Source organism: Battus philenor, unplaced genomic scaffold (genome assembly GCF_028537555.1).
Source record: "Battus philenor isolate CCGP_79_NKW_IND1 unplaced genomic scaffold, ilBatPhil1.0.hap1 SCAF_18, whole genome shotgun sequence".
Lineage (NCBI taxonomy): Eukaryota > Metazoa > Arthropoda > Insecta > Lepidoptera > Papilionidae > Battus > Battus philenor.
In genome coordinates this window covers 7,725,741-7,750,607 of record NW_027181680.1, presented here as the reverse complement: position 1 = coordinate 7,750,607, position 24,867 = coordinate 7,725,741, and the positions used below count along the sequence as shown (strand labels likewise).

General features: G+C 34.1%; 1 protein-coding gene across 3 annotated transcripts; it reads left to right on the top strand.

Moving 5' to 3' along the window:
- The first annotated feature begins 1,937 nt into the window (after positions 1–1,937).
- On the top strand, positions 1,938–13,623 carry LOC137920291 (E3 ubiquitin-protein ligase Arkadia). 3 transcript variants are annotated; one of them, XM_068763583.1, is made up of 12 exons: positions 1,938–2,271; positions 2,355–3,970; positions 4,655–4,786; positions 6,120–6,343; positions 6,831–6,934; positions 7,216–7,301; positions 7,380–7,493; positions 8,419–8,468; positions 8,553–8,640; positions 9,468–9,673; positions 10,375–10,520; positions 13,080–13,623. In XM_068763583.1, the coding sequence occupies exons 1-11, from the start codon at positions 2,148–2,150 to the stop codon at positions 10,496–10,498; spliced, it is 2,868 nt and encodes a 955-aa protein (XP_068619684.1). In that variant the 5' UTR covers positions 1,938–2,147; the 3' UTR covers positions 10,499–10,520; positions 13,080–13,623. The 3 variants fall into 3 exon arrangements, with proteins under 3 accessions (XP_068619684.1, XP_068619682.1, XP_068619683.1); XM_068763581.1 differs by having other exon boundaries at positions 2,352–3,970; XM_068763582.1 differs by lacking the exon at positions 13,080–13,623 and having other exon boundaries at positions 2,352–3,970; positions 10,375–12,341.
- Positions 13,624–24,867: the final 11,244 nt, after the last annotated feature.

Below are 24,867 nucleotides of genomic sequence, written 5' to 3'. Positions count from 1 at the left end.
GGGCAAGCTCCTTTGCCAAATGCAGAGTTTATAGCAAATCAACATTATACATTATATAACAAAAAAATTAGCCATTAATATGCCACATTACAGATACACTAAAAACACATTGGAATTAATTTCTTTTTCCTGTAACGGTATAATTTTTTTTGATTTTTGGTCTCCTCCACAATCCTCTTCCTTGCTCTATTTTTCAATGTTCTTTGCCAAAATGTCTTTCTTCCAATACAAGGAGTATTGGAAGAAAGACATAGGTGCACAGTTGAAAGCCTTTACGGAGGGCATTTATTTTTTTAAAGAAAACTCTTGATAGGAATCTTTTTTTTCTGCAATTTTTCAAGTTCTTGTACCTTATTATTCTTAAGGATGTTCATTTTCCTCCATACTTTTCTATGGTCATCTCTTGCATTTGTATGTGTTTTTATGTGACTTGCCAGGTTACTTTATTAACATCTTTATGGGGAATTCCTTCTGACAATAAAAAGGTTGTTGACTGCAGTCTCGTCAGGAGACTACTTGCTGATCACTTCAGTGTATACATTTTCTTTGCCCACCTTCGCATAGTTCACAAGTACGATCGATTCATCATACCATGACTAGGGGTTAGCCCAACAATTACCCCTCCTCTTTTATACGGGCTTGGGAACGGTGGTGTCATTGGAACAGTAGCATTGGCAGTTTTAATTACTTTATTTTTGCATTATCATTATGATTGGGGTTTAAAAAAATTGCAATAGACGATACACAGAGTTGACCATAGTTTAGGAAGGTTAGGCGTATGAAACGCCTAAAAATTTGTATTAAACCCTTATAGAAAACATATCAATGTTTTTATATATATTTTTCAATCACATTATTCGTGCCAAACCTACCAGCTGTTATCATTACCACATTAAAATAAGTTCAATTGGACTGTCTTCAACAGAAAAATTAGTAGTTTAATAATTCTACAACAATCTTCAATCCTTCCAACCACTACTGACGATGGAATTTATACACTTTTGAAGATTTTCCAGCTTGTATTTAATTTTAAGCATCTACTTATTTATTAAAGGAGATGTTATTACTTATATTAAAGAACAACACATAATAGCGCTGTACAAGGATTGATAGTGAGAGCAGAGTTTTGACGGATTTGCAAACTTGCCACAGAGCACTTTTTACACTTTTCACAGCCCATTTAAGTTATATAACATTTGACGAATTGAATGAACCTGCTTCGAGCATTTTAATTATTTGGTATTTTGGAATAAAAAGCCTATAGGATAAAGTTTTTCGCTTTAATTTTAATTTGTGAAATAAAAAAAAAGTAAAATAGAAAGTCATTTCAGTAGCTTATTGTATAAAACGCTACATTATCATACTTTGTGTTACAAAAAGCGAGCTAGAGGAACAATTATACTTGTTTATACAAGTGAAATTAAAAACTGATTTATTACGCATAAGTAAAGACTCCGGAAATCATTCCTTCGATAAATTTTTCTATTGGTAACCTGGATCATATAAAACCTGCAAACCAAAAAGAGACAGGAGTTTTTTCACCTAGTTATTTGTATATATATATCGATGTCGTGTTCAGTGGTGCATTTAATGAAAATCAGCACAATGAAAGCTATTGTACCACGTATTAAAATTTATTTTTTATAATAATCTACATATTGTAGTTTTACACACTTAAAATAATTATGTCTACCAAGTTTATCTGAAGATTTTAAAATTCTTTTAATTATTATAATTTCAGTCATAAGTTTTAAAATAAACATAAATAATTATTTTTAATTTTTATTTAATATTGAATAAAATAAACAACTAGTAGCCTTGAGAAGTTTTTTACCTGTTTGAAAAAAGGTTGTCGTAAATAAAATAGTCTATGGAAAAATATCAAATTTTTGGTCGTGATGTCGCACTATTTGTTTCTTTCAGAAATTTATTGAATTCATGCACTTTTAAGTGAGAAACTCTAGTCTAAATTCGTGTATAGTATTTGAAAAACTAAAATTCATAATTTAATGCACTTAAATGAACTGAATAATGGGACATAAACTGTAAATAAATTTTATGTAAAAATTGTATTGTTGACATAAGTCAAATAATGGCGAAATGAGGAACAAATACTCACAATATGTTACAAAAAAATTAATTAAAACATGACAGAAAAAAGTTGCGAAGGTGGTCGATCTTCTCCTTCGTGGGACATACCAGGACCGTCTTCATTAGCTGCTATTTTGGATAGTGTTTTTACGGCTTCGTCTGACAATCAACCAAGAAACGGTACTAGAATAATATATAAAGTTACATTACTAAAAAGTGGCAAATATTTTACCATATTGAACATTACGTCTCTGTTTCAGAAGAAATGGAGTGCGACCCGCTTTTTGCAGAGAGTGATGATGAAGTAGAAGTACTCCCAGCAGTTTCTGAACAATATTCTCTAGCTAGAAATGAGGCCGCGTCTAAAAATGTGGTTTCTTCCGACTATGTTAACTCCACATCGCCAGGTCAGTCATATGTTGTGAATATTCCATTGTCACATCTTGGATCAGCACACACTCCTGTACCTGAAGAATACCAACCTTTGCCTGATAGCTCAAGTTCTTTGGATTATGTCTTGGGAGGCAATAATGCAGATAGCACTAACATAAGTGATCAGAGGTTTGCTGATATAAATATTCGTTATCAACCGAAACACTATCCTCCTCTTCAAGACTATTATTACCCACGCTATGGTCATTATGGGCAAAACACAGAAGTAAGAGAACCAATGGAATACATGGCTACCCCATATGCAAGTAATAGAATTGTTCATAATGAAGCTAGAGGCTATTCAAACCAACCTATAAACTATGCAGTGCATTCAAACCCTCCACAATTACATGACAATATGCATAGGGGATATGAGAATTTGCAACCTAATATTAGTGATGTTTATAACCATATCTCGTCAACGGATAATGGTTATGTTGATAGTAACCTTTTAAATAATTTAGAACGACCAAGCCGAAAATTAAATATCTCACCTCGTAGGAGACAATCTAAAGAGAATGAAGTTAATTCAAACCTAATTGAAGTTAGTTCTGAAGAAGAAGATAATGCTGCTGGCCCTAGGAAAAGACCCTGTGAAGTTGGAGCAGGACAATCTGCATCCAATATACAAATGGAAGTACCTGTACATGAGGGTGAAAATAATTCTAGTGCTACATCAAGAGTAGATATCAAGAGAGAGCCTGCTGGCAACTCTGAAGTGTCTACCCAAGCAGGTGGAGATGCAGAATCAAGTAGAAAGCAAAATGAAATGAACAATGGGCTAACCAGCAACAGCTATTGTCCTGTGCATTGGCCCACTACATCTGAACCAAGTGGTTGCCGCCAAAATTCTCCAAATGTATCAGGAGTGCAAGAATCTAATCAGCATATTATTCATCCACACCATTGTCCAAATAGCTCTGATAACAACCAAAGAAGTTGTGGACACAATTGGAACAATTCTAACCACTATGTACTTCCAAATAGATCTCATTATCATCACCACCACCACCACCATCATCACCACCACCACAGGGTTTTTAGATGTACATGCAATAATCCTAACTCAATGAATATCAATAATCCACAAATCAAAGAAGAGCCTGATAACCAACAGGCCTCTGTAAAAGTAGAAGCTGTCTCAACACAAACAACTAGTGTAGAAGAAAGTCAACCTGTAGCCACAGTCAGCTCAATCAAAACTGAGTCAAGATGTCAGTTTCCAGTTAAAACGGAGCCTGGTAGCTCAAGTCAACCAAAGAACCAAGAAAGTAGTGGCAATGTTGCTGTAAAAACAGAACCTAATACAAGTGGAAGAAACAGATGGTGCTGTAGTATAGATGCAGGAGGCGATAGAAAAGTGAAAGGAAGATCGCCACAACCAGGAACAAGTGCAGGCCAGGCCAGTGATGCAGACAATACAGCACATAACAACAGCAAAGATAAAGTTAGTCCTTAGAATTTTTTTTCTAAATAAAAGTGTAATTCATTCCATATACCATCTTACTTAAGTAATTATTCTGTCTTAGGAAACATACTGGTATAAAAAAATGATAAGAAATACTAAGCCTACATTTATTTTGCTTAGAGAAGCACAGCCTTTTTCTAAATTTCATTTTTAAACAAGCTGATTGGTTATTAGCAGTTACTGAATATGGAATATTCAAGTTTTACAACTAACACTTGTTGAGCTTCTTAAAATATTGTCTACCTACATTGGCAGGAGAGGTTAAGCTAATATTTTACTTCTTCACTCCCACTTCACAATACTAGATAAATTTTAGTCAACTCCCACTTACAAATTGTGGATTAAATCAATTTTTTAATGTAGACTCCCGTCAAATCATACATGGCCCCCGTGGGTCCACCTTTACCTCTTTGGTAACCTGTAGTAAAACCTTTTTAATTATATATTTTAAATTTTAGGTTGTAATATTTATAATGGAAAGGGGAAAACTTATTATATTATAAATGTTTTGCTTATTTGGTTTCATTATTTATATTGTTTGGTCACCCAGTTTTATTTGATGCTAAATTTATAAATAAATTTCTTGCAACAAATAAGATAATGTAACAAAATATAATTAAATCAAATTATACTATAAATAAATTAAACAATGTTTATGTACAGGAGACTCAATATGAAACAGTAAATGAGAGAAGACCAGATAACAGTGGTTTATCGGCTCCTGACCTTCAGCTTGACTGGGTCACAGATAGCTCTGATGACGACATTCAAGTGCTAGGGGAAGAGAATAATCAAGTAAGTGAAAGTTCCATTTCAAAACACAATTTCATTTGGTCAACAAAAGAATGTTTATATAAATTGTATTCACATAAATAGTGTGTATTTATTAGTTTAGTTTTTGTCTACTTTGCTATTGTTATTATAAATATAGAAAGAGCTGGTACAGCCAAATGTATAGAATAATTTTAATTGGACAATAGGATGAAGAGCATGTAGTATGCTTATATTAAAAAAAAAATTCTGGTAGAATTGTGAGAAAAAGTGCAGACTGAAAATAGTAATAAAACATAACAATTCTTTAATATTTTTAAATAATGCTGTAATGCTGGAAGGATCAATAAATTATTTTTTAATGTTATTCTTTGAATATTTATATCGGAACAAAAATGTTTTCTCATTAAGAATCTTTTTTTGGTAATAATTCAAGAATACATTGTGCAATCTATGTTGGTGCTTTAATAAATTAGGTTATGTAAAAATGTAATAATTAAAATAAATTACCTATTATTGTAGCATTGTAACTTTGTCAATATGCCAAAACTTTATAACAAAATCTGACATTTATACAGACTCGGCCAAAAGTATTAGGCACCCTCCAAAAAACACACCAAAACTTATCGTAAATATTGCTTATCATATTTCAAGATACAATTAGTAGCAATAATAAATTTATATTATAAACAATAGATAAATGTTTTTAGTGATCCCTCTGGCTCCCAGAATATTGTTTTTGTTAAACCATTCAATGTTTGTCAGTCATGTCTCGACTCTTGTGATTACAACAACCCATTGAGTGTTGTTCATTTGTGAAACAGAGATAGTTTGTGATACGAAATGACGAAGGAACGAGAGCTTAGTATAGAAACTCTGATAAATATCCAATATCCAGATGCTAAATGAACACCAATAGAATAAAAATGCCAGATTACAAGTGAAAATTTCGAGATGTGCTGTGCAATCAATCATTAACCTGTCAATGGCCTATGAACATATCTGTCCAAACTCCCTGGGTGCGAACGGGTCCGATCTAACCGAAATAAAGCAGGCTACATTATATCGAATTACCTTAAAAATATCGTTTAAAATCACTGGATGCACTACAGACCACAGGATCATAAACAATAGTATTCGTTTCTGACACTGACATGCAGAAGTCGCGTCACTACTGGTCAGGTCAGAAAACTTGTCCGTGACTCCGTCAAAGACCACAATAACATCTTCTTAGTTTGCTGCAGCTCTATCTGGGGACATTGGAAGGCCCATTAGCCCTCGGACTGTGAAAAGAAGACTCGCATGTTATGTTGACTATTTCACATGACATTTAAGTAATTGTAATGTTTATTTGCAGCAAGAAGTGATAGATCTAACCAGTTCGCCAGGCGCAAGCGTACCTGCGGAGTCTCCCAATCACAATACGCCGACACCTGCACCCCAGTCGCTTACGCCCCGAATGGCTTGTCGGTCGGGTCGATCGCCGTACGGGACGCGCACTTACGAGCACCAGAGACCTAATGATACACCCGTCTACCAACATCATCCACTTGTTCCTCACCATCCCTTTGTTCGTACAAGGTATTTCTATCACCATCGTTTTTCATTTCTTCATAAAAAATATGTATGTACTAAATCTCAAAAAATAAAAAATGGATCAACATTAATAAATATCTATTAAAAAAACAGTGTTTTATATGCCGTTAAAGATTAGCAATGAATAAAAAAATACTTAAATCTACTTTAAGCATAATTTCCAAAAATTGCTATCCTTTATAAAAAATAATTAATTGCCGCCGTCATTATCATCATGCCAGACAATAGACGCGCAGTTGGTTATGCGCTGCCCGCATCTAGTATGGGTTACAACTTCATGCTCACAAATTGTGGTATTTTTTGTGAGAAAAAGATTCGGAGCTTTCCGACAGACGACGATCTTGTTAATGTCTTGTTATGGTACATAGATAGGGAAGGCTCTGGAAATACCAACAGTGAGCGACCTGCAGCTGAAATGATGATGAAGACAATAAAAGTAGTACAATGTGTGACTATCTCAATGTTTGTTTAGAGTACGAGTGGGGACCTGCATGGTACCATGTCCGACGTGCTGCTGTGCTCCCAACGCACACACACACGTCCCCACCACGCATCCCACTCCGCCCATGGCGCACCGTAAGTAATAATCATTTCACCTGTTATACCTCTGTATATTATATATAGGTGTATATGTATATATTAAATGTAGCCTGTAAGTAACTACAAGGTAAAATGGCAGGATTTGCAAGAACTACTGTTTTATTTACGTTGTTATTTTTAAATTTTGGCTTCATAGTCTTTCAATACTAAGCATAATAATTGTACTTTGTCACATCAATATTTTTTTAAGGTGAAAAGAAATGTATGAATCGGAAATATTTTAAACACTCAATAGTATTTCTGTTTATTCTTTACAGTTGGAGATCGTCGCCGAAACACAATGCCAATACCACCGCCTTACCTTGTCCATGAACGTTTATGGCAACGTCAGCAACACATGCTGGTAGATATAATGTTACCATTTTCCTTCAGCTGATTTTATGCAAATCACAAAACTACAAACAGTTTGTATAATTTTTAGGAAGTACAAAGGCGTAGTATGATGGGCGAATCTAGTGGAGGGTTGAGCTCAGGTTTGAATCAGTATCATCCACTCACATATGGAGGTCCACTGCGACCCACCACATATCTCACTGTAAGTTTAACAAGTGTTATTTCACTAAAGCACTCACAATAAAGCAAACAATGAATTGTGATGTTTTTTCATGATCATACAATTTCTCGGTTAGCAAAAAGTTACTTCATCATCACCAGTTCAGTTAGGTCGTCAACTGCTAAAAATAGGCATCCCACATAGATTTTCAATAAGACTGGTAACAATTAAACAAACAGAACCTTAAGGGGCAGCAGACATCAGTTTAGCGCGCCATATGGCTTGCCTACTACCACATCAGGGTGCCATTCCACTCGGCTATGTTGTGTGCATTTATTTGTCTATGGAGCTTCAATCCTGAATCGACCTTGAACACATCCTGAGGTTAGCCCTATCCATGGCTGAGCCACTGTCAACTTGCCAAAGAGGCCAAGAGTCAGTTGGTTACTTACATATATGTAATAATCATTATGGTTTTATTTTTATTACGATATCAGGATCTACATTTATGTACAAATATGTAGTAATAGTTGGGTCGTCGGTTGGTTGGTTTGGTGATTACAATGAACAATAAAAATACGAAATACAATGAAAGTTGACTCTACATCCTTAATGCATATAAACTATAGAGACATACAAATACAAAGAAAAGAAAAAGAAAATTTCATTGTCAGAACAAAATATTGATTATTGTTGTTACAACAATAAATGTTCTATATGGTTACCCGAGACACAAGTCTGATTTAGTTTAGATTCACCCTAAGTTTGTAGATACAATTTCTTCAATGTCGTCGATAAATTACTGACAATAACTAGACAATAAGTGAAGACTAGACTGTTAAATCTGTTTTCAAGGTTTGCTTCCTAAGAATATATTAGTAAAATTTTTAGTTTTATATTTTTATTTAAGAAATTAATAAATACAAACTAATAACAAGTATAATTAATTAATATTTAATTATTTCAGTTCCCTGATCTTCTTGAGCGTACTGAGGGATCGCAAATGTCGATAATGCTGTAAGTTTTAAGAATTCATTGAAAAATCACTCTTATATACTACATAACAATTCTCTTGATCTAACAATTTTGATATTGTCGCAGCGACGGCCAGAATGTTCAACACCACATGCACCATCATCTGCAGATGAACCCGGCGCATGTGCATATTTCAATCCAGCCATCTGTTATGGTAAATTATAAATACTGTATATATTTTAAAAACCTATTTTAGTTACCAACTATCTATCCCAAAAGTCTTTGTTATGTCAAAACAAGCCTGTCATATTCCACTATAATAAATTAATAAATCGTATATCTGAGTCAGTCAAGTTTTATTATTTGGAGACTTTTAATAAAAAATTATACTTCATTTATTACAATCGAAAGATATTAGATCGAAAGTTAGAACTAAAGCAATTATCTGATGTCTTACGTTTTGTAAAGCTGTGTTTTGTCAAGACGTCGAATGTTTAATTTCAATCTTTCACACAAGTATTCGTTAAAACAAAGTTTAAGAAATACAAGTTATCTCCTGCTTTGCTTGCGTATTAACCTCCAGAAAGCCAATTTCTGTTTAAAACTAGATATCGATTTATTAATTAATTGAATGTTTTTGTACCAACAATTAAAGTTTTCTTTTTCGTACACTGCAAGACTAGTAATAACGTTTTTATTAATCTCTGAAACCTAATTAACACATGCAGGGAGTTCGGAATGACGATATATTGTAGGAAAGCTTCAGGTAGGCGCTACAACATAAGCCATGTCGAGAAGTTGGTGGATTAAGAGGATTACATGACGAGGAGATGGTGGTTCACATGATGAACGACCTTTCTCCTCAAACAACCATCATTAAAGAAACAACCCTAAGTGAAGGAAGGAGGATTTTTGAACACATTTGACGCTTCATTTTTATTCACACAGATTAATTAAGGCAATCTATGTCGTAAGCATATGTCAGCGGACACGTTCCGACTGATATGATGATGATTATTAACATTATATTTTTTTTGTCAGGGCCCATCTTTGTCGTTGGCGACGCATGTGGCGGCAATGGTGCGCGCGGCATCGGCTTCTGAAGCCAGCCGGTCGTCCCGCGGCGCATCGCGTGCTGTCATAGAGCGTAATACGTACCGGCATGCGTATGCACGCCCTGCGCCGCATCACCAGGACGAGAAGTGCACCATTTGTCTCTCTATATTTGAAGTTGACTCCGATTGCAGGTATCTATCGTTCAGTCGTTTAGTTTACCTATATACAGAGTGCCCCTTAACAAATAGATAATGTTGGAGTATTTAATAGTAGAGCTAATAAGCTCAAAACATAACTAAAAAAATCATAATCAGTGTTCAAAACATGAAGTTTGTTTTTTAAAAAAATACATTTTTGACCATACTGTATTTTCATGTACACCACGGTCGCAATAAAATGAAATTTGTTAGTTTTTCAGTATTATTTTAGTCCTAATCGACAATCTTAATACAAATGTAACAAATTATTTGAATAACTTTAGTATTTTTTTTACATATGTACTCCACAATCTGATAGAGTATTCCAGTTTCCTCTCAATGTGTTCGACATATGACAAGGACCAGCAAACACGTTCACGGCTCGAAAGGCGACGTCATGACTTACATTGCTACTATTACTCCTTTTGTTATAAAATGTTCATGTAATTAAAGTTTATCAAACCAAAACAGGTAAAAAAGCAACCAGACTGTAGTTTTTAATAAAAATATACATGATGATGATAAAAATTATAACTTGAGATGAATTGTTGTTATGTGTAATTGTGTTATGATCACCAAAAAACCTGACTTAGATTTTTCTGTCTATTGATCCCATTTTCTATCAAATTTGGTTCAGCATTGTTATTATAACGTACATAAGAGACATAAATGTCTGAATAATGATCGTTTTGCAGACGACTGCCTTGCATGCATCTGTTCCACATGGAGTGCGTCGATCAGTGGCTAAGCACGAACAAACACTGCCCCATCTGTCGCGTTGACATCGAGACACACCTAAATAAAGACGCCACGTTTTAAACACATATCCAGCGTTTTAAAGGTATTGTAAATAAATAAAAAAAAAATGAGAACTTACCAAGTGACTAATGTGTTGCAACTATTTAAGTATAAAATAATAAAGACGGATTATAAGGAAATGTTTTATACTTTTGCATTATACTCCAAAGATTGTTAATCATCCCATGGGCAATATAGAATTGTGAATAATAACTAAAACTGTTTTTTTATATACTAATATACACTCAACTGCTTTTTCATAATTTTTTAAATCTAATTTTGACAGTGCTTATAGAAATTTATCTATACAGTATCAAAATACAATTAGGAAAGAACAAAGTTCTTTAAACCAAACAGACGACTGCATATCTAGCATATCAGTAGATACTGATCATATTTTTTGGTCCAGTCTGTAACGAACATGCTCACCTCAATGAAATTTCGCAACAATATTGATTTTTATTCTCAAATAAATTTTGTTTTTCTTTTTCTGTTTTGTACTTTTACGATGGATCTCTATTATTATTTTTGCAAAAAAATAGAAATCGTTTTATAAAAACTTATGTAATAAAGATAACATTAGCACTTCTATTGCGTGATTTCTTAAAGTTACGAAACTTGTCTATATTTACTATAATTCACACATGTTCTTACATGATTTTTATTTGCAAGCTATAAGAAACATACAAAAAAGTTGGGTGTATTACTAAAACTTGTCAGTAAATTAGCAAAAACGAAACAACAGTTATTACTCTTGGGAAGAAAAATAGCATTAATATGTAAAATTTGATAGATAAAAGTACAATTATGAAATATTATTTGAATTATATTCATTTAAATTCCTAACACACTGGTTATTGTATTAGCAATGACATGTATGTAGTGTCACATACGTTCATGACACACGCACAAATATTTCAACATTATTTCACTAAATTTTCGTAGCTGCTAGTGCCTGACATAAAGAGTCAATTGTATTAAAAGACTTAAATCTTTTTCACTAACTTATCCTGAATAAGCTCTCAACGTTATATTTTATAAAGATGCAAATATCATAAGGATGTCTACATTATTAAGCAATTAAAACAGGTTCCCAGACTTTTTCCCATAGACTATTTTCAAAATATAGGTTTTGGTGGACCTCCTGTATGTACATTTCTACCATATTTCCACAGCTCTTAACATAAAATTTACAAGTTTATATGTGTAACAATTGCTGGGCTTCCTAGAATCTGTGTACATTAACAGGTGGCATACTTTTCACTATCGAAAGCAGATAAATTTTCGTGGATTCCCACTTACAAATTGTGAATGTTCATTTTTTTTATCACTCTACTTCCATCAAGTCTCTCACGTACCTTTGGGGGTTCACTTGAACTATTTTGAGAACTAATGATGCAAGGAAGACCCATAGTTTACCCTCGTTTCACAAAATGATGAGATACTCTAAAAATCCCTTGATAATAGGGAATGTTAAATATAAAATCTGCAATTAAGTATCTTGTAATTTGAAAACAACAATATAACTTACTATGACGCTCTTCAAATATAAATATAATTGATCAGGGAATTCTAAAATTTTCACATTTATTTATTATTTATTTATTATATTTTTATTGATTATTGATATATGTTTATTTTCCGCGCAAATATTTATCGAAAAATTAAGACATTCAATATATCTTTAATTTTCGCCAGAAACCTAAAATCGATAGTTTATAATTTTAATTACCATTGTTTATAGACAACCTTTATATATAATCATGAGCACCTGTAAATTTTTCACTTACAGCAAATACTAGATAAAGATAATGTCAAAGATCGGATATTTGGATGAGTATTTACCTAAAACTTTATTTTTTTTTTAATAAAAAATTATGGAGTCATCTATATTGAGATATTAATAGATAAATTACCAATAAGAATTATTTATTTTTTGGAAGTGTCTACCCTGCGCACAAGCAGGCGATGTTTGCCCTTTCACTTGCAGTGGTATAGATATCCATCATTTGTTACAAAAAGAGTTTCCATAATATGTCAACCCGTCAACATTAGGTAATAGGAAACCAAATGTCCAATCTCGTCAAATATGCGCAAATGTTTGTCATATTTGGTTCAATATTCTTACCTTAATTTTCGGATAAAATATAAACAAAATATGTTTTCTTCAAAACAAGATAAAATGGGTTGTGTAAGCCCATAATAACACGTGTTTAAATTTAAGGAAAACTGGTTAAATATTTTGTTATTCTTAATGATTTTGATTTCTTGGAAAGAAATTTTTGTTCAAATTTTTCAAGTATAAATAATTTAACATGCCTTGTTTTTTTTTTAATAAAAATAAGATTAATTGTTGTATGTACCATAAATAAATATATTAAGTAAATAATAAGTGTTGCATATAGTTAATGTTCTATTTATTTCCTTACTTCATCTATTGGTAACCTTTTTTTCACGTGTTCTATTTAATTATAATAATAAAAAATTGCAACCAAGTAACAACCAGAAATATGTGCTTGTTGGGATATAAAATTATATACTAAAAATAATATTTTTATAACTAAACAATGCTTAAAGTTTTGTCATTGAAATCATTTTTCAGTTTTTCTTCAAGCTGCGGAGCACTGATGATGGCCTTCTGTTGTTATTCTAAGCTCTCTTCTTGAAGCACTTTATTCAGCTGCATTTGGGTGTTGCAAGTTCTGAGGAAAATTAACTTTGTATATTATAAAGTTTTAAAAATATTAAAATTGAAAAGATCAATATGCAATATATTTTTTCTTTTACTGTTCAAATATTTCTGTTGCTTCAAAAATATATTTAGTGTAAAATGTACCAAAACATTACTTGTATATTATATTGTTTTAAACCTGCAGTATTTGTTAAAAAGTACTTCCTAATTAAATTTTTTTATATGGTTTTTATGAATAAAATGCAGTGAGAGAGTGAAAGAATATGGTTTATTTTGTTTTGATACATTTTATAATTGGTCAGCTTTTATTACACATGTAAAATATTTGTTTCTCTTTTCCCAACTTGTACTAATTACTATTATATGTAAGAGTTAAAGTGATAAATGTTGTGAAAAAAAATATTCTTGTTATAAGTAACTCTTAATTGCTTAAATGTAAAATACTGTAAGTGAAATAAACATGAAATTATATTAAAATTATATATGCATTAAAGTAAATATTTCTTAACTTTTTTTCTTATGTTACCTGGTAGCGTGATCTATTCTCTCACGAAAAGCATCAGATGCCGCTTTATTTCCAGAAAGGAAAGAGATTTCTGCAGCAACTGTGGCTAGCTTTTCTGCATAATCCATGTAACCATAGACATCAACATTTTTTTTTCAACAATTATTTAGATGAATGTATTACAAGTTAGCAAAAAGTTGAACAATTCATTTCTAAACACCTTTATTGTGAACTTAAGTAATAGCAAATTATTACTTGCAATTTTCTGCATGATTTATGCAGAATTTTTATATGATAACAATCAAAACAAATTAATGAAGCATAAATTTTTAATTTTAAGACTATCTGCAATGCTTGTTTTCGGAAAAACGATGTTAATTGCTCCACGAGGCTCATATTTTTACATTGATGGGTTCAGTAGCAAAAGGGCGCATTTATCAATGAATTGTCTTCTTGCTTCTAATTTTGCTCTTTGTTACGTTTTAGGGGAAACAGTTTTACATCTGATTCTTGTTACGAAGCGGCACGTTGGCACAGTTTGTTTTTATTTATTTTATACATTTAAGAATATTGCTCTTTACTATAGTAGTAAAAAATCATTCATATTTCTCCAAAGAGATCTACGGGAGGATATAGTATAATCGCCACGCTTATTAAGTAGGTTGGCGATCGCAGTGTCATTTAACGTTACTGTCTATGCTCTGTAAACTTAAGAATGATCCAGGCTATTTTAATGTTTATTAAAAACGTAATTTTTTAACCTTTTAAAACAATTTATCTCTATATTAAGTTTTTTTCGCCCACTTTTATCAGATCTGAAAAATTTATATAATGTAATCTGTTGTCTGTTGAATGATCTAGGAAAAAATATTAAAAGATATTTAGTTTAGTTATTTAAATAGTAACTTCATCAGTTTCATTTAATTTTTATCATAAATTTGTGGCTTTTGTGTATATTATGTGCAATAAATATTTTATTATTATTAGGAAAAAAAAGATCTTTATAATAGGTAGGCTAAAAGTTTTTTACGCAAATAATATGTATCTTGTAATAAAATTTCTTTGGTTGTACTATTTACATCTGACTGGTTTTGACGACATTAAAAAGTCACATATTAAAAAGAAACAAGTTAGTAAAATTTCGTACAATTGTCATTTCTTTCATTCCTATGTCTATATTTCTTTCATGATACTTTCATTATTTTTGCCGATTTATCGGAGCCTTTGATGTAAATGTGAACAGATAGAAATAAAGTTCACTGTTCACGATACCAGCCTCTGGGCTGTAAGCGAAATTAGTTTTATTCACTAAATTGACCAATTCACGGTGATTTTTAGAAATTTCTTTTACATTAATTTATCTGTAGATTTTTATATTTTTATCAAAGACAGGTAACCGACATGCTTGGAAAAGCTTATAAGAAATGCCACATAAGAATTACTAAAAGGCAACTTTATTCTCAACATAAATGTAATGATCATGAATGGGTATAATATTGCAATGAAAATTTATCAAAAAGCCATGCACTCTTCTCCAGTGTACATTTCAATACAAATAATTTTTTCAATAAATTTTTGAATGGCGATACACCATAAGAACTGGGTCATGATGACCTTGAAGTAAAAGCTAAAAACCGTTATAACAGATCATTTAAAAAAAAATTATGAACAAACGTCCTATGTTCTCTCGTAATGTACCATTTGATGCTGCTGCGAAACCAATGCTGCAAAAACATTTACCAATGGCGAATGCAAATATATTAAAAGAAAAATAAACGTGTTCAATGACACTTAATTTAGCCTCAATGCGCTTTTGACAAAAATTATTTTGACATCTTCAAGTAGTGCACTGAAATCTTTAATTTATTCTTAGCTTATATATAACAATTAATTTACTTTTAAAATTATATCGTCACTAGTCAGATTATTTTTTAAAAAAAAGCCTTAGTAACACAAAGAAAATGTGGAATATCATAATGTAAAACATGTTGTATTTACTTACCACGATAGTTACTTACATATATTACAGAATCAATTCAGTCTTTTCTTTTATTGAATTTTTCTCAATGATATTGAAGAAATCATTAAATATTAAAATTAACATAACTCAAATTTAAACGGTTGCCTGTCGATTAGCAATTTGAAGAATATCCGATCAGCTTAGCTGGATTAACATACCCAGACATATTCGTTCCTTCCACAATACATAAACAAAAAACGCGTGAATGAACTAGGTCATCAATGAGACAAGAGAGGCCGTGATTGACAAGACGCACACGACTTATTAGAGACAGACGGCTTGACATTAGTCTAACGCCAGAGTCAAAGAAGCTTAGGTTTCGTTGCAGTTTGAGTTATTTCAGGTCTTCGTCGTTGCTTTGGTCGATAGTTAGCTTGTTGTAGTCGATAACAGTGGGGCACTCGATCTCTTCGATGCGTACGAGTGCGTCGGCAATTGTGTTCTCTTCGCCTTGTAGGTATTTGATGTCGGTACAGAATTGACTAATCAAGTGGAGTTGCCGTTCTAGCCGCGGGGTGTTAACGCGTGAGACAGAGGTTTGTGGTCAGTGTAGATGTCGACTTCGCAGCCTTCGATAAGTCTTCGGAATTGTTTTACAGCCATGTACATAGCAAGTAGTTCGCGGTCGTACACGCTGTAGCGACGTTGTGTAGTGCTCAACGACATTGAGAAGAATGACAGTGGCCTCCACATGTTACCGACTCGCTGCTGAAGGATCGAACCAACCGAGTAGTCAGATGCGTCGTTCATGATGGCCAGGATGCTGCCGTGATGCGGGTGAGCAAGCGTAGTTGCTTCTAAAATGCTTTGGTGGCATTTGTCAAAAGCTTCTTCAGGTGCAGGTGTCCATTCGATAGGCGTCTTGTCATTTTTCTTTGTGTTATGCAGGTACTTGTTTAGCTCATGTTGTAGCTCAGCTTGATGTAGTAGGAAGTCGCGGTAGAAGTTTAGCATGCCTATGAAGCGGCGAAGTTCTAATACTGTCTTCGGTTGCGGGTACGTGAATATCGCATGTACTCGATCTTCAGTAGGTTTGATGCCGCTCGCCGATACTTCGTAGCCGAGAAAGTTGGTTTTCTCTTTACCGAACTCGCATTTATCAATGCTGAGTGAGATGTCGTACTTGTTTAAGCGTTCAAATACTTTGTGTAACAGCTTGATGTGTCGTTCTTCATCATCAGAGCAGTATTATGTCGTCGACGTAGCAGAAACAACCTTCGATTCCTTTAAGCACTTCGTGCATAAATCGCCGAAATGTTTGAGTTACGAAGTTCGAATGACATGCAGTTAAATTCGCACAGGCCAAAAGGTGTTATGTCTGTCTTCTTCAGCTATAGGGATCCAGTAGTATGCCATCTTTAAGTCGAGCTTAGAGAATACATTCTTATTATATAGTATAGTAGTTCTTATTACATAGAGAGCAGTCTCGATGTAGTATGTAGCTTGATTGGAGCTCATAATTGAGATTGATGATTCAGTTGTAGTTCAGATAAATCTGTGAACTTGTCAATTAACTTCTTGTGCAGGTCTACTAGGAGTTGATAGTGACGAAGGAAGTCGGCGCCGATGGTGGTGGTGCTAAGGACACCGATGTGCGCCACAGTCGCCGGAGTCAGTTTTCCGACATCTTCATCATCTTCTTGCTGCACGGCGATTCGCAGCGTCTCGCTTTATTTCCAAATCGATGATGGTATCAGCACAACCATATAGGATCACCGGGCTTTGATGTGGAGCGATGTACGGACTTAGAGCGCGAGTAAAAAGGACGGCGATAGCTCCGGTGCGCAATCGATGTGCCCGTTCGCCGTGGTGATAATATTTGTAATGGCAGCGCCAAGACCTTGAGATGTGGTATTGCTGATGGCTGACTGGACACGGCGGCGATGGATGACGTATCCGCGTACTCAATCATTTTATCGGTCATGGCGACGAGTATGTCCAGCGATGGTTCCGTGTTTACAGAGAGTACGATGCGGAATTGAGTGGGAAGCTTGTCGAGCAACTCTATCTTGAGGCTGTCGTCGGTGATCATACCGCCGCTCAACTCCCTCATCTTGCGCAGCAGTTGTGATAACTTCTGGTCACTGATTTTTATGCCGCTGATCAATTATTGGAAGTTTTTCACTTCCGATTTGCCGTACACGGCAAGTAGATGCTCCATAACCGCTTTGTACTTGTCAGTCGCCGGTGGGTTGTATAGGATATCGGTGAGCTGAGGAATGTATTACATCTGGAGCTGTTGCATCACGTAGCGGTACTTCTGGTAGTCTGATGTATGCAGTGGTTCAACTACGACTTCAAATTGTACGAACCATGCGCGTGGAATTTCACGCCAAAACGGTAATAATACCGACTCTATCGAGACGCCGGCGAGGTACAAATCGAAAATTATTTGTGCCGTTTGTTCAAAAGGCTTGAACAGCTTTTGTTTAGGCTTCTCTCTTTCTGTTGTTGATCCATTTTGCTTCGACAGGGCCACCAATTTAGGGTTGCGTGTTTAAAAAAACACGTTTCGATTGTGTCAGGGTCTAGCAGTGGACGTGTGGTCTTGCAGTGAACGTATGTTCTATCAGTGAACGTGTGGTCTTGCAGTGGAAGGATATTCTATCAGTCGACGTATGGCAGTGCTGTTTGTAGAATACATTTGCTTCGACGTAGGTAGGTTGATTTTCTCAATTACAAGTAACGGTTTCTTCGCTTCGGTTGTCACATGTCGGGGTCGGGCAGTACATGAATGAATTACCTTAGCAACACTCTGGACTGTCTCCGAGGCTTCGTACACGCCGCCGGAGCTGCGGCGGCGGGCCGGATCGAGCAATCATAGCCAGTCAGACGGCAGGGCGCGAACGACTGCAAATTGCTTCCACTGTGGTGTGGCGGCCATTTAGCCCTCCATTGGCTGCCAGCAGGACCGGACCATGTCAGACTCTGCCGACCATGCCGGCTGAATCGCTTGCACCACCGGCATCAATGTCGACGAACTCAACCCAGAACACGTGGGCTGATGTCGCCAGGTTAATCAGGACTATGGCAAGGCCTGTGCCCCGTCCCTCAGTACAGAGGCTCTTCGCCAGAGACGTGCTGTCAGCGAAGCAGTCATCTTGGAGATCGGCGGTCAGCAGTGCTGCTGACGACGTCACGACCTGGAAGACCAAAATCAAAATTAAACTTTTAGTAAAAAAAAATCGAAATATAGGTTTAAAAAAGCCGCCTCGCTGCTAGTAATTATACGGAGCATTACCTTAAAGAAAGCCGCAGTCCTGTTTGCAGAATACATTTGTTTCGGACGTGGGTGGGTTGATTTTTTAAATAAAAGTAACGGTTTCTTCTACTATTCTCGGGTTGGAATCAAAAAACAGTCAAATTTACAAATGGTTTCACTAAGCAAAAAAAACTAGGTATATTTGATTTATGTTTCCTATTACGATTTTTATGGCTTCGATGAAAAGAGAGAGACAATGGATGTGAAATCTGTGTGCTATTACGTCCAGAGCACTCTCGTGATGGATGTTGTTAAAGTTAACTAATCGATTACTAAATTCTTAATCACCAAGACAGAAAGATTGTTTTTAATGCCTTTTCCCCTTACTGCTCGGGAATTCATAAATAATAAATTGGGACGTCATTTTGGATGCTCAGCGCTTCCTACCGGTTCTATTTTAAATTTATGCTGCAGCTGCTGCCGGATGCTATCATCAGGTGACCTTTGGCAGAAATGATAAGGAGCTTGAATGAAATTAATAAATTAACTATATGAAATCGTCGTTTCAGTTCATACACGCCTTTTTCGAAGTTTAGGCTGACATAAGCCTGCCTCAAAGATATCTATGGGGGGATATACCATAATCGCCGATCAGAGCTAGCGATCGCAGTGTAGTATTATGGTACGTAGATGACGCTGATGCCCACCCTCTGGAAACTTTTTTGTAAATAATGGTAATCCTATATAATGAACGCACTAAGTATGAATTATTTAAGATTAAATCCCGCTAATCGAACCCGCGATCTGCAACCGTAAGTCTTAGCCCTTTACCGATGGGCTACCACTGCTCAACTTCTGCTACTGGACGTGCAAGAAACATCATGCCTTTTTGCATCTAAACTTTATCTGATATTAGACATATAATAATAAAAAATATCTCCATTCTTCATTTCAAGGCCGTGTCCGTCTTACAACGCCTTGACGGAATTGATGACGTTCTGATTCCATGCCATTTTATGGACCTCTTTCCTTGAGGCAGTAGTTATAGGAAGTCCTGTTATTAACTTTGCTTAGACAGATTAGCGGATCTCTATTTTGTTTACAAGCAATAGTTTCTTAAAGTAATATCTATATCTGCTGGCGATATGACCAAAATAAATATTCATCTGTAAGATTATATTTTCTTAAAAAAAATCTTTAAAATTCAGTAACATAATTCTCGTCTAATTATTCGTTGTCTTCATTTGCAATATCTGTGATACACAATACACTGTCCAAAAAAAACAATATTACGTTTTTTGCTGCTCGCCGTCTCAATTTACTGGGGCAGGATAATTTGACCAATTAACTTCCTGACTTTTTTATAAAACAAACCGCCATTAAACTTTTATAAGTGAACGTTTTTGTAATTTTGTTTAGAGATATTACAACTTAAAGATGTTAATCAAGACGTGATTACATTACGGATTTTGAGTTTATAAAAAGCTGGAGATGTTAATGTAGTCTTTAGAATACACAGGAAAATAGGCGTAAAAGCTACACAGTGATAAATATAAAGCTCATTTTCCGTTAATTAATTTATGATAAACCCTATCTTGATGAACAGTGGTAGCCCAGCGGTAGAGGTCTTGCGATCGCAGGACGTGGGTTCGATTTCCGGAATACAATCTTACATAATTCACATTTTGTGCATCAATTATATAAGATTGCCACTGTTTACAAAAAAGGTTTCTAGAGGATGGCAAGCAGCACCTTGTGCGTACTATATTACAATACTACGATCGCACATACCTTCAATCGTTAAGATTATGGTGCTTTGCTATGCTTTGAAACCTTGTAAAAAATATTTATTTCCTAAATGCTGTAAAAAAAACTTTTCATAATTTTGGATTTCCACACATTAAAATTAATAATTGTTGCTATCTGTCCCTGTAGACTTTTACTAACAGTAATTATTAACCCATCGTAATCCAATAGAAAATAAATTATTGAAAATAACTGATAAAGCTTTAGAGCTTCTTACTAACAAATATGCTATACATTCACCCTTTTAAAGTTTTCACATCTATTTCCTATGATTTTTGTACAAACAAAACTGTTTGCGGATATTACAAAATTAAATATAATGCACTTTTTCAGGAAAAACCACTATAATAGTCAATTGTATATCGTATTGTTGTTCTTAAATACTGATAGATTTGAAAAAAGTTACTAATAAATTCTTTTTTTTTTGCACAATTACAGTATATTTAATATAGTGTAAACAACAAACAACAAAACATAATAAAACAATATGATATATGTATAACAAATCTGTAAAAAAATTAAGGTTTACATAAATGTGGCTTAAAAATGAAATTGTACCAATTTGATAAAATAAAAGATTATTATTTTTGGTATTTCATAAGTTCGAACGTAAGATATTCCTTTGTTTCATATTTATAGCCACTGACCAACATTATTATTTTGTTGTGACTAATATTATTTATATCATGAGTTATTGAATTTTGTATATTTGTTTTTATAGTGGTTAGTTTATATTTATTAATATTTTTCCTATTATTGATCTAATGTATTGAGTACAGTTATAAACTTATCCTGTCTATTTTTGCTATTGGACGATAGGAAGTCAAGATGGCGTATACTTCATGATGGTGTAAATATGGTGCAATACTGTAGAATTTTGTTTGCCAGTTTTTCGGTATCGCAACATTAATATAATCGCTTTTTATCTCATACTACTAAAATTCTATGGCATCATTAGTATAATTTCAATTGTAGAACTTCTACTACTGGAAATAGGTCACCCCCATAGGTCATCATCATTGTCGTTAGCCGAAAAGATTGCGCCGGTGACCGGTCACTTTCCATAAGAATATCACGATTCGCATCTGCCGGCACGTGGTTGTCACACGAGAAACTTTTGGCCTTCCCGACCATTCATTGCATGAGCTATGTGCCTACTCACAGCCACTCCAAAGGGCAATTCTTCGAGCTACTTCCAGTAACTTTGTTTATTCTGCAGATCTCTTTAATTCTGATTCGACTTTTCCCCAAAGCCTAGTCCTCCTCATCACTATAAGGGTGACCTGGGGCTTTCTAATAAGGCTTATCGTTAATGACCACGAGTCATCTCCATATCATCACTAATCAACTATGGCCTTCAGTCATTGCGGTATTTTGGACAAGAAGATATTTCGGAGCTTTCAGAATGCTGCCATCTAGAAAATAGTTTGAGAGGTTTTTGAATTTTGTTGTCATGCTCTTCAATAGGTTATCTGTATCAGCATTAAAGTAACATCATAAAAAATTTACAAATCTTCATTCTTTTTTAGCGTAACCTCGCTAATTCATTACCCAAAGGCTATTACATTTTTAGAGCGGCTACGATAATGTGAAAATGGCACAGCTAAATACAGACTGCCGAACTCTTTGAAGTAACTGTCAATCTAAAATATTTTTTTATTAGAAGAGATACAAAAAAAAATGATACATTTATAACACCATGCAGATTAAACGCCTTTGTCTCACTACATTACAATTTTTCGAATATATCTAATGACATGCCCGAAAAAATGCACATATCTAGTTTTTTTAATTGTATAGTATAGTACTAAGGAAAACCACTGTACCGTAATTAAAGAAAGCGCAGCGAGGTGGGGGCCGAGCATAAAAGAGAACTCGGAGAGGGTTTACTTCCCTTCGTCTGCCGCACGCATACCTGAGGTGCGGTACAGCGGTTTTGATAACACTATAACAGAAATTCAGCATTGCAGATGTATTATGGTGGTAAGATCTTTAAAATGATAGACTTTGTTCGCCCATAACTACTTTCTAAAAGTTATCCGCAGTGGTGCATTTAGTTACCAGCTACCCAGTATTTGACGCCTTAAGGGTTTAATGCCAGTCTTAGTTTCACAAAAAGATAGAAGAAAGGAACATCGCCTCATATGTGAACAAATAGAAAAGCAGCCAGATCTTTCTGAATTACTGCCAAAACAAATATTAAAAAAATTATTTTATAATAATGAAACGCTATATAGGTAGGAAAAGGATATAAATTGTAAATTACGACTAAAATTATGTGACAGAAATGTGACTTATATAAAATATAAGATATAAATAATAAAAGAAAAATAACAAGTCAATTGTAAAATGTTAAAGAAATATAGAAAACAAAACAAATGTTCTGAGGTAGCAGTCCGGAACAGATGATGAAAAAAAAGAGGCCAAGACCAGGTAAAGATAAAGGAATAAATAGGAATGAGGTATAATGTAAGAGAAAAAAGAAAAACGGGTGTAAGATATGAATATAAATGTAAGGAAAGTAAATAAAATAGAACGTAAATAAAATATTACTAAGCCAAAATTGTCCCTGTGTACCCAAGAGAATTAGAAGAGACGGAGAATGTACAGAAGGCCCCCAAAAATGAGGGTCACGTAAAAAAAAGTTTTCGTCTGCAATATTAGCAAACAGAAGTGTTAACCTAGACCCCAGTGCATTATTAGCAAAAGTTTGACGACTAAGTTAAAACGCACGCATAGACGTATAATTAATAACTAGTTGACTGGCAGATCATAAATATTCTCATGTTTTTTTATTTATGAGTTTTTTTATAATTTAGTAGTTGAAATCTCTCGTTTTCGTTTTGCCATTATTCTAAATGATCATTACGAATATTCCCAAAACATGACCTGATTTCAACCAGTTTGGTTAAACTTAAGAGTATTCTTTACAAGTGTTGATAGAAAAGGACCTATATTATAAAAATGTGTTTATTGATAAACTTAATATTAATAAATGCAAAATTACATTATCACTTTAAACTTAAGTATATTTTTGGTTCATGAATGTACTAAATAAGTACACATTTCATAAATAGTTTAAAAACCATGTTCTTAACTTTCTTTTAAATCGTAATAATATAGTTTTTATTCTAAATTCTGTCAATGAAGCCGTTTTGTCTCAACGGCCAAGTTTGCGGGCGATTTCTTAAAGCATCGTACGCTTGCCAATTAATGAACCAAAAAGGTCTGTTGTCGATTGGCATTTTGTTCAATCGGTTTATTAAGCTGCCGTCCCCTCTAGCTTCAATAGGAGCTGCTACGTCTTCTCCAAATCTGTTTGCCAAAATTTCATTGGTTTCCATTTCTGGATATCCTATTGGTCGGATGCCGGCGTAAAAAGGCCTCTGTGCTTCAATCGCTATAAATGCTGACGCGAAAAGCAGAACCAACTGCAATGCGGCCATTGTGTCTGTAAATAACAAAAAACTCTTTTTAATTTCGCACATTTTTCTACGTTTTGCTTAATTCTTATTTCTCGTGTATGTTATAAGATTCAAAGAACGGTTTGATCTTTAATAAAAAGTAAATTAACTGAAATCTTTTACTCGCTTAACTTCAAGTTTTGTTACTAGTTTCTATAACTGTCGAGACGATTATGTAGCTTTTCAATGACCATTTTCGAACCGTAAATAAAAATGTGGTACTACCCGCAATTAATAACAAATCCCTGTATATAGTATAATATATGTAACTTTTATATCTTAAAACATTAAATGGTACATTCTAAATTAACTATGTATTCTAGATACAAGCCCCTCAAATCGAAACTTAAGTGTGTGTACATTACATTACATTTGATATTAATTCCTTTTTGTAATATTAACCGACGAACATAAACAGTGATCGTAGCAAATATTATAACATTAAATTCAGCGTCATTATTTCAGTCGTAAGGGGGGTCCACCGCTGGACATAGGCCTTCCCCACGGATTTCCAGAATCTGAACCTTATTCTGGACATTATACCGCAGGCCTATGTTGAGATCATAAACGTCATAATATATGTATGTCTCACTTAATTAAAATTTATAATATTGTTGTTAATAACAAATTTTGATCAAAAAGGAATAAATAATAATATAAGTATTAAATAACTCACCTCGTAGTTATATTGTTAATAAGAT

Coding starts and splice junctions, on each gene's coding strand:
- LOC137920291 (XM_068763581.1), top strand. CDS start 2,148: ATGACAGAAAAAAGTTGCGAAGGTGGTCGATCTTCTCCTTCGTGGGAC. Junction 2,272..2,351: donor TGACAATCAACCAAGAAACG/GTACTAGAATAA, acceptor TCTCTGTTTCAG/AAGAAATGGAGTGCGACCCG. Junction 3,971..4,654: donor ATAACAACAGCAAAGATAAA/GTTAGTCCTTAG, acceptor GTTTATGTACAG/GAGACTCAATATGAAACAGT.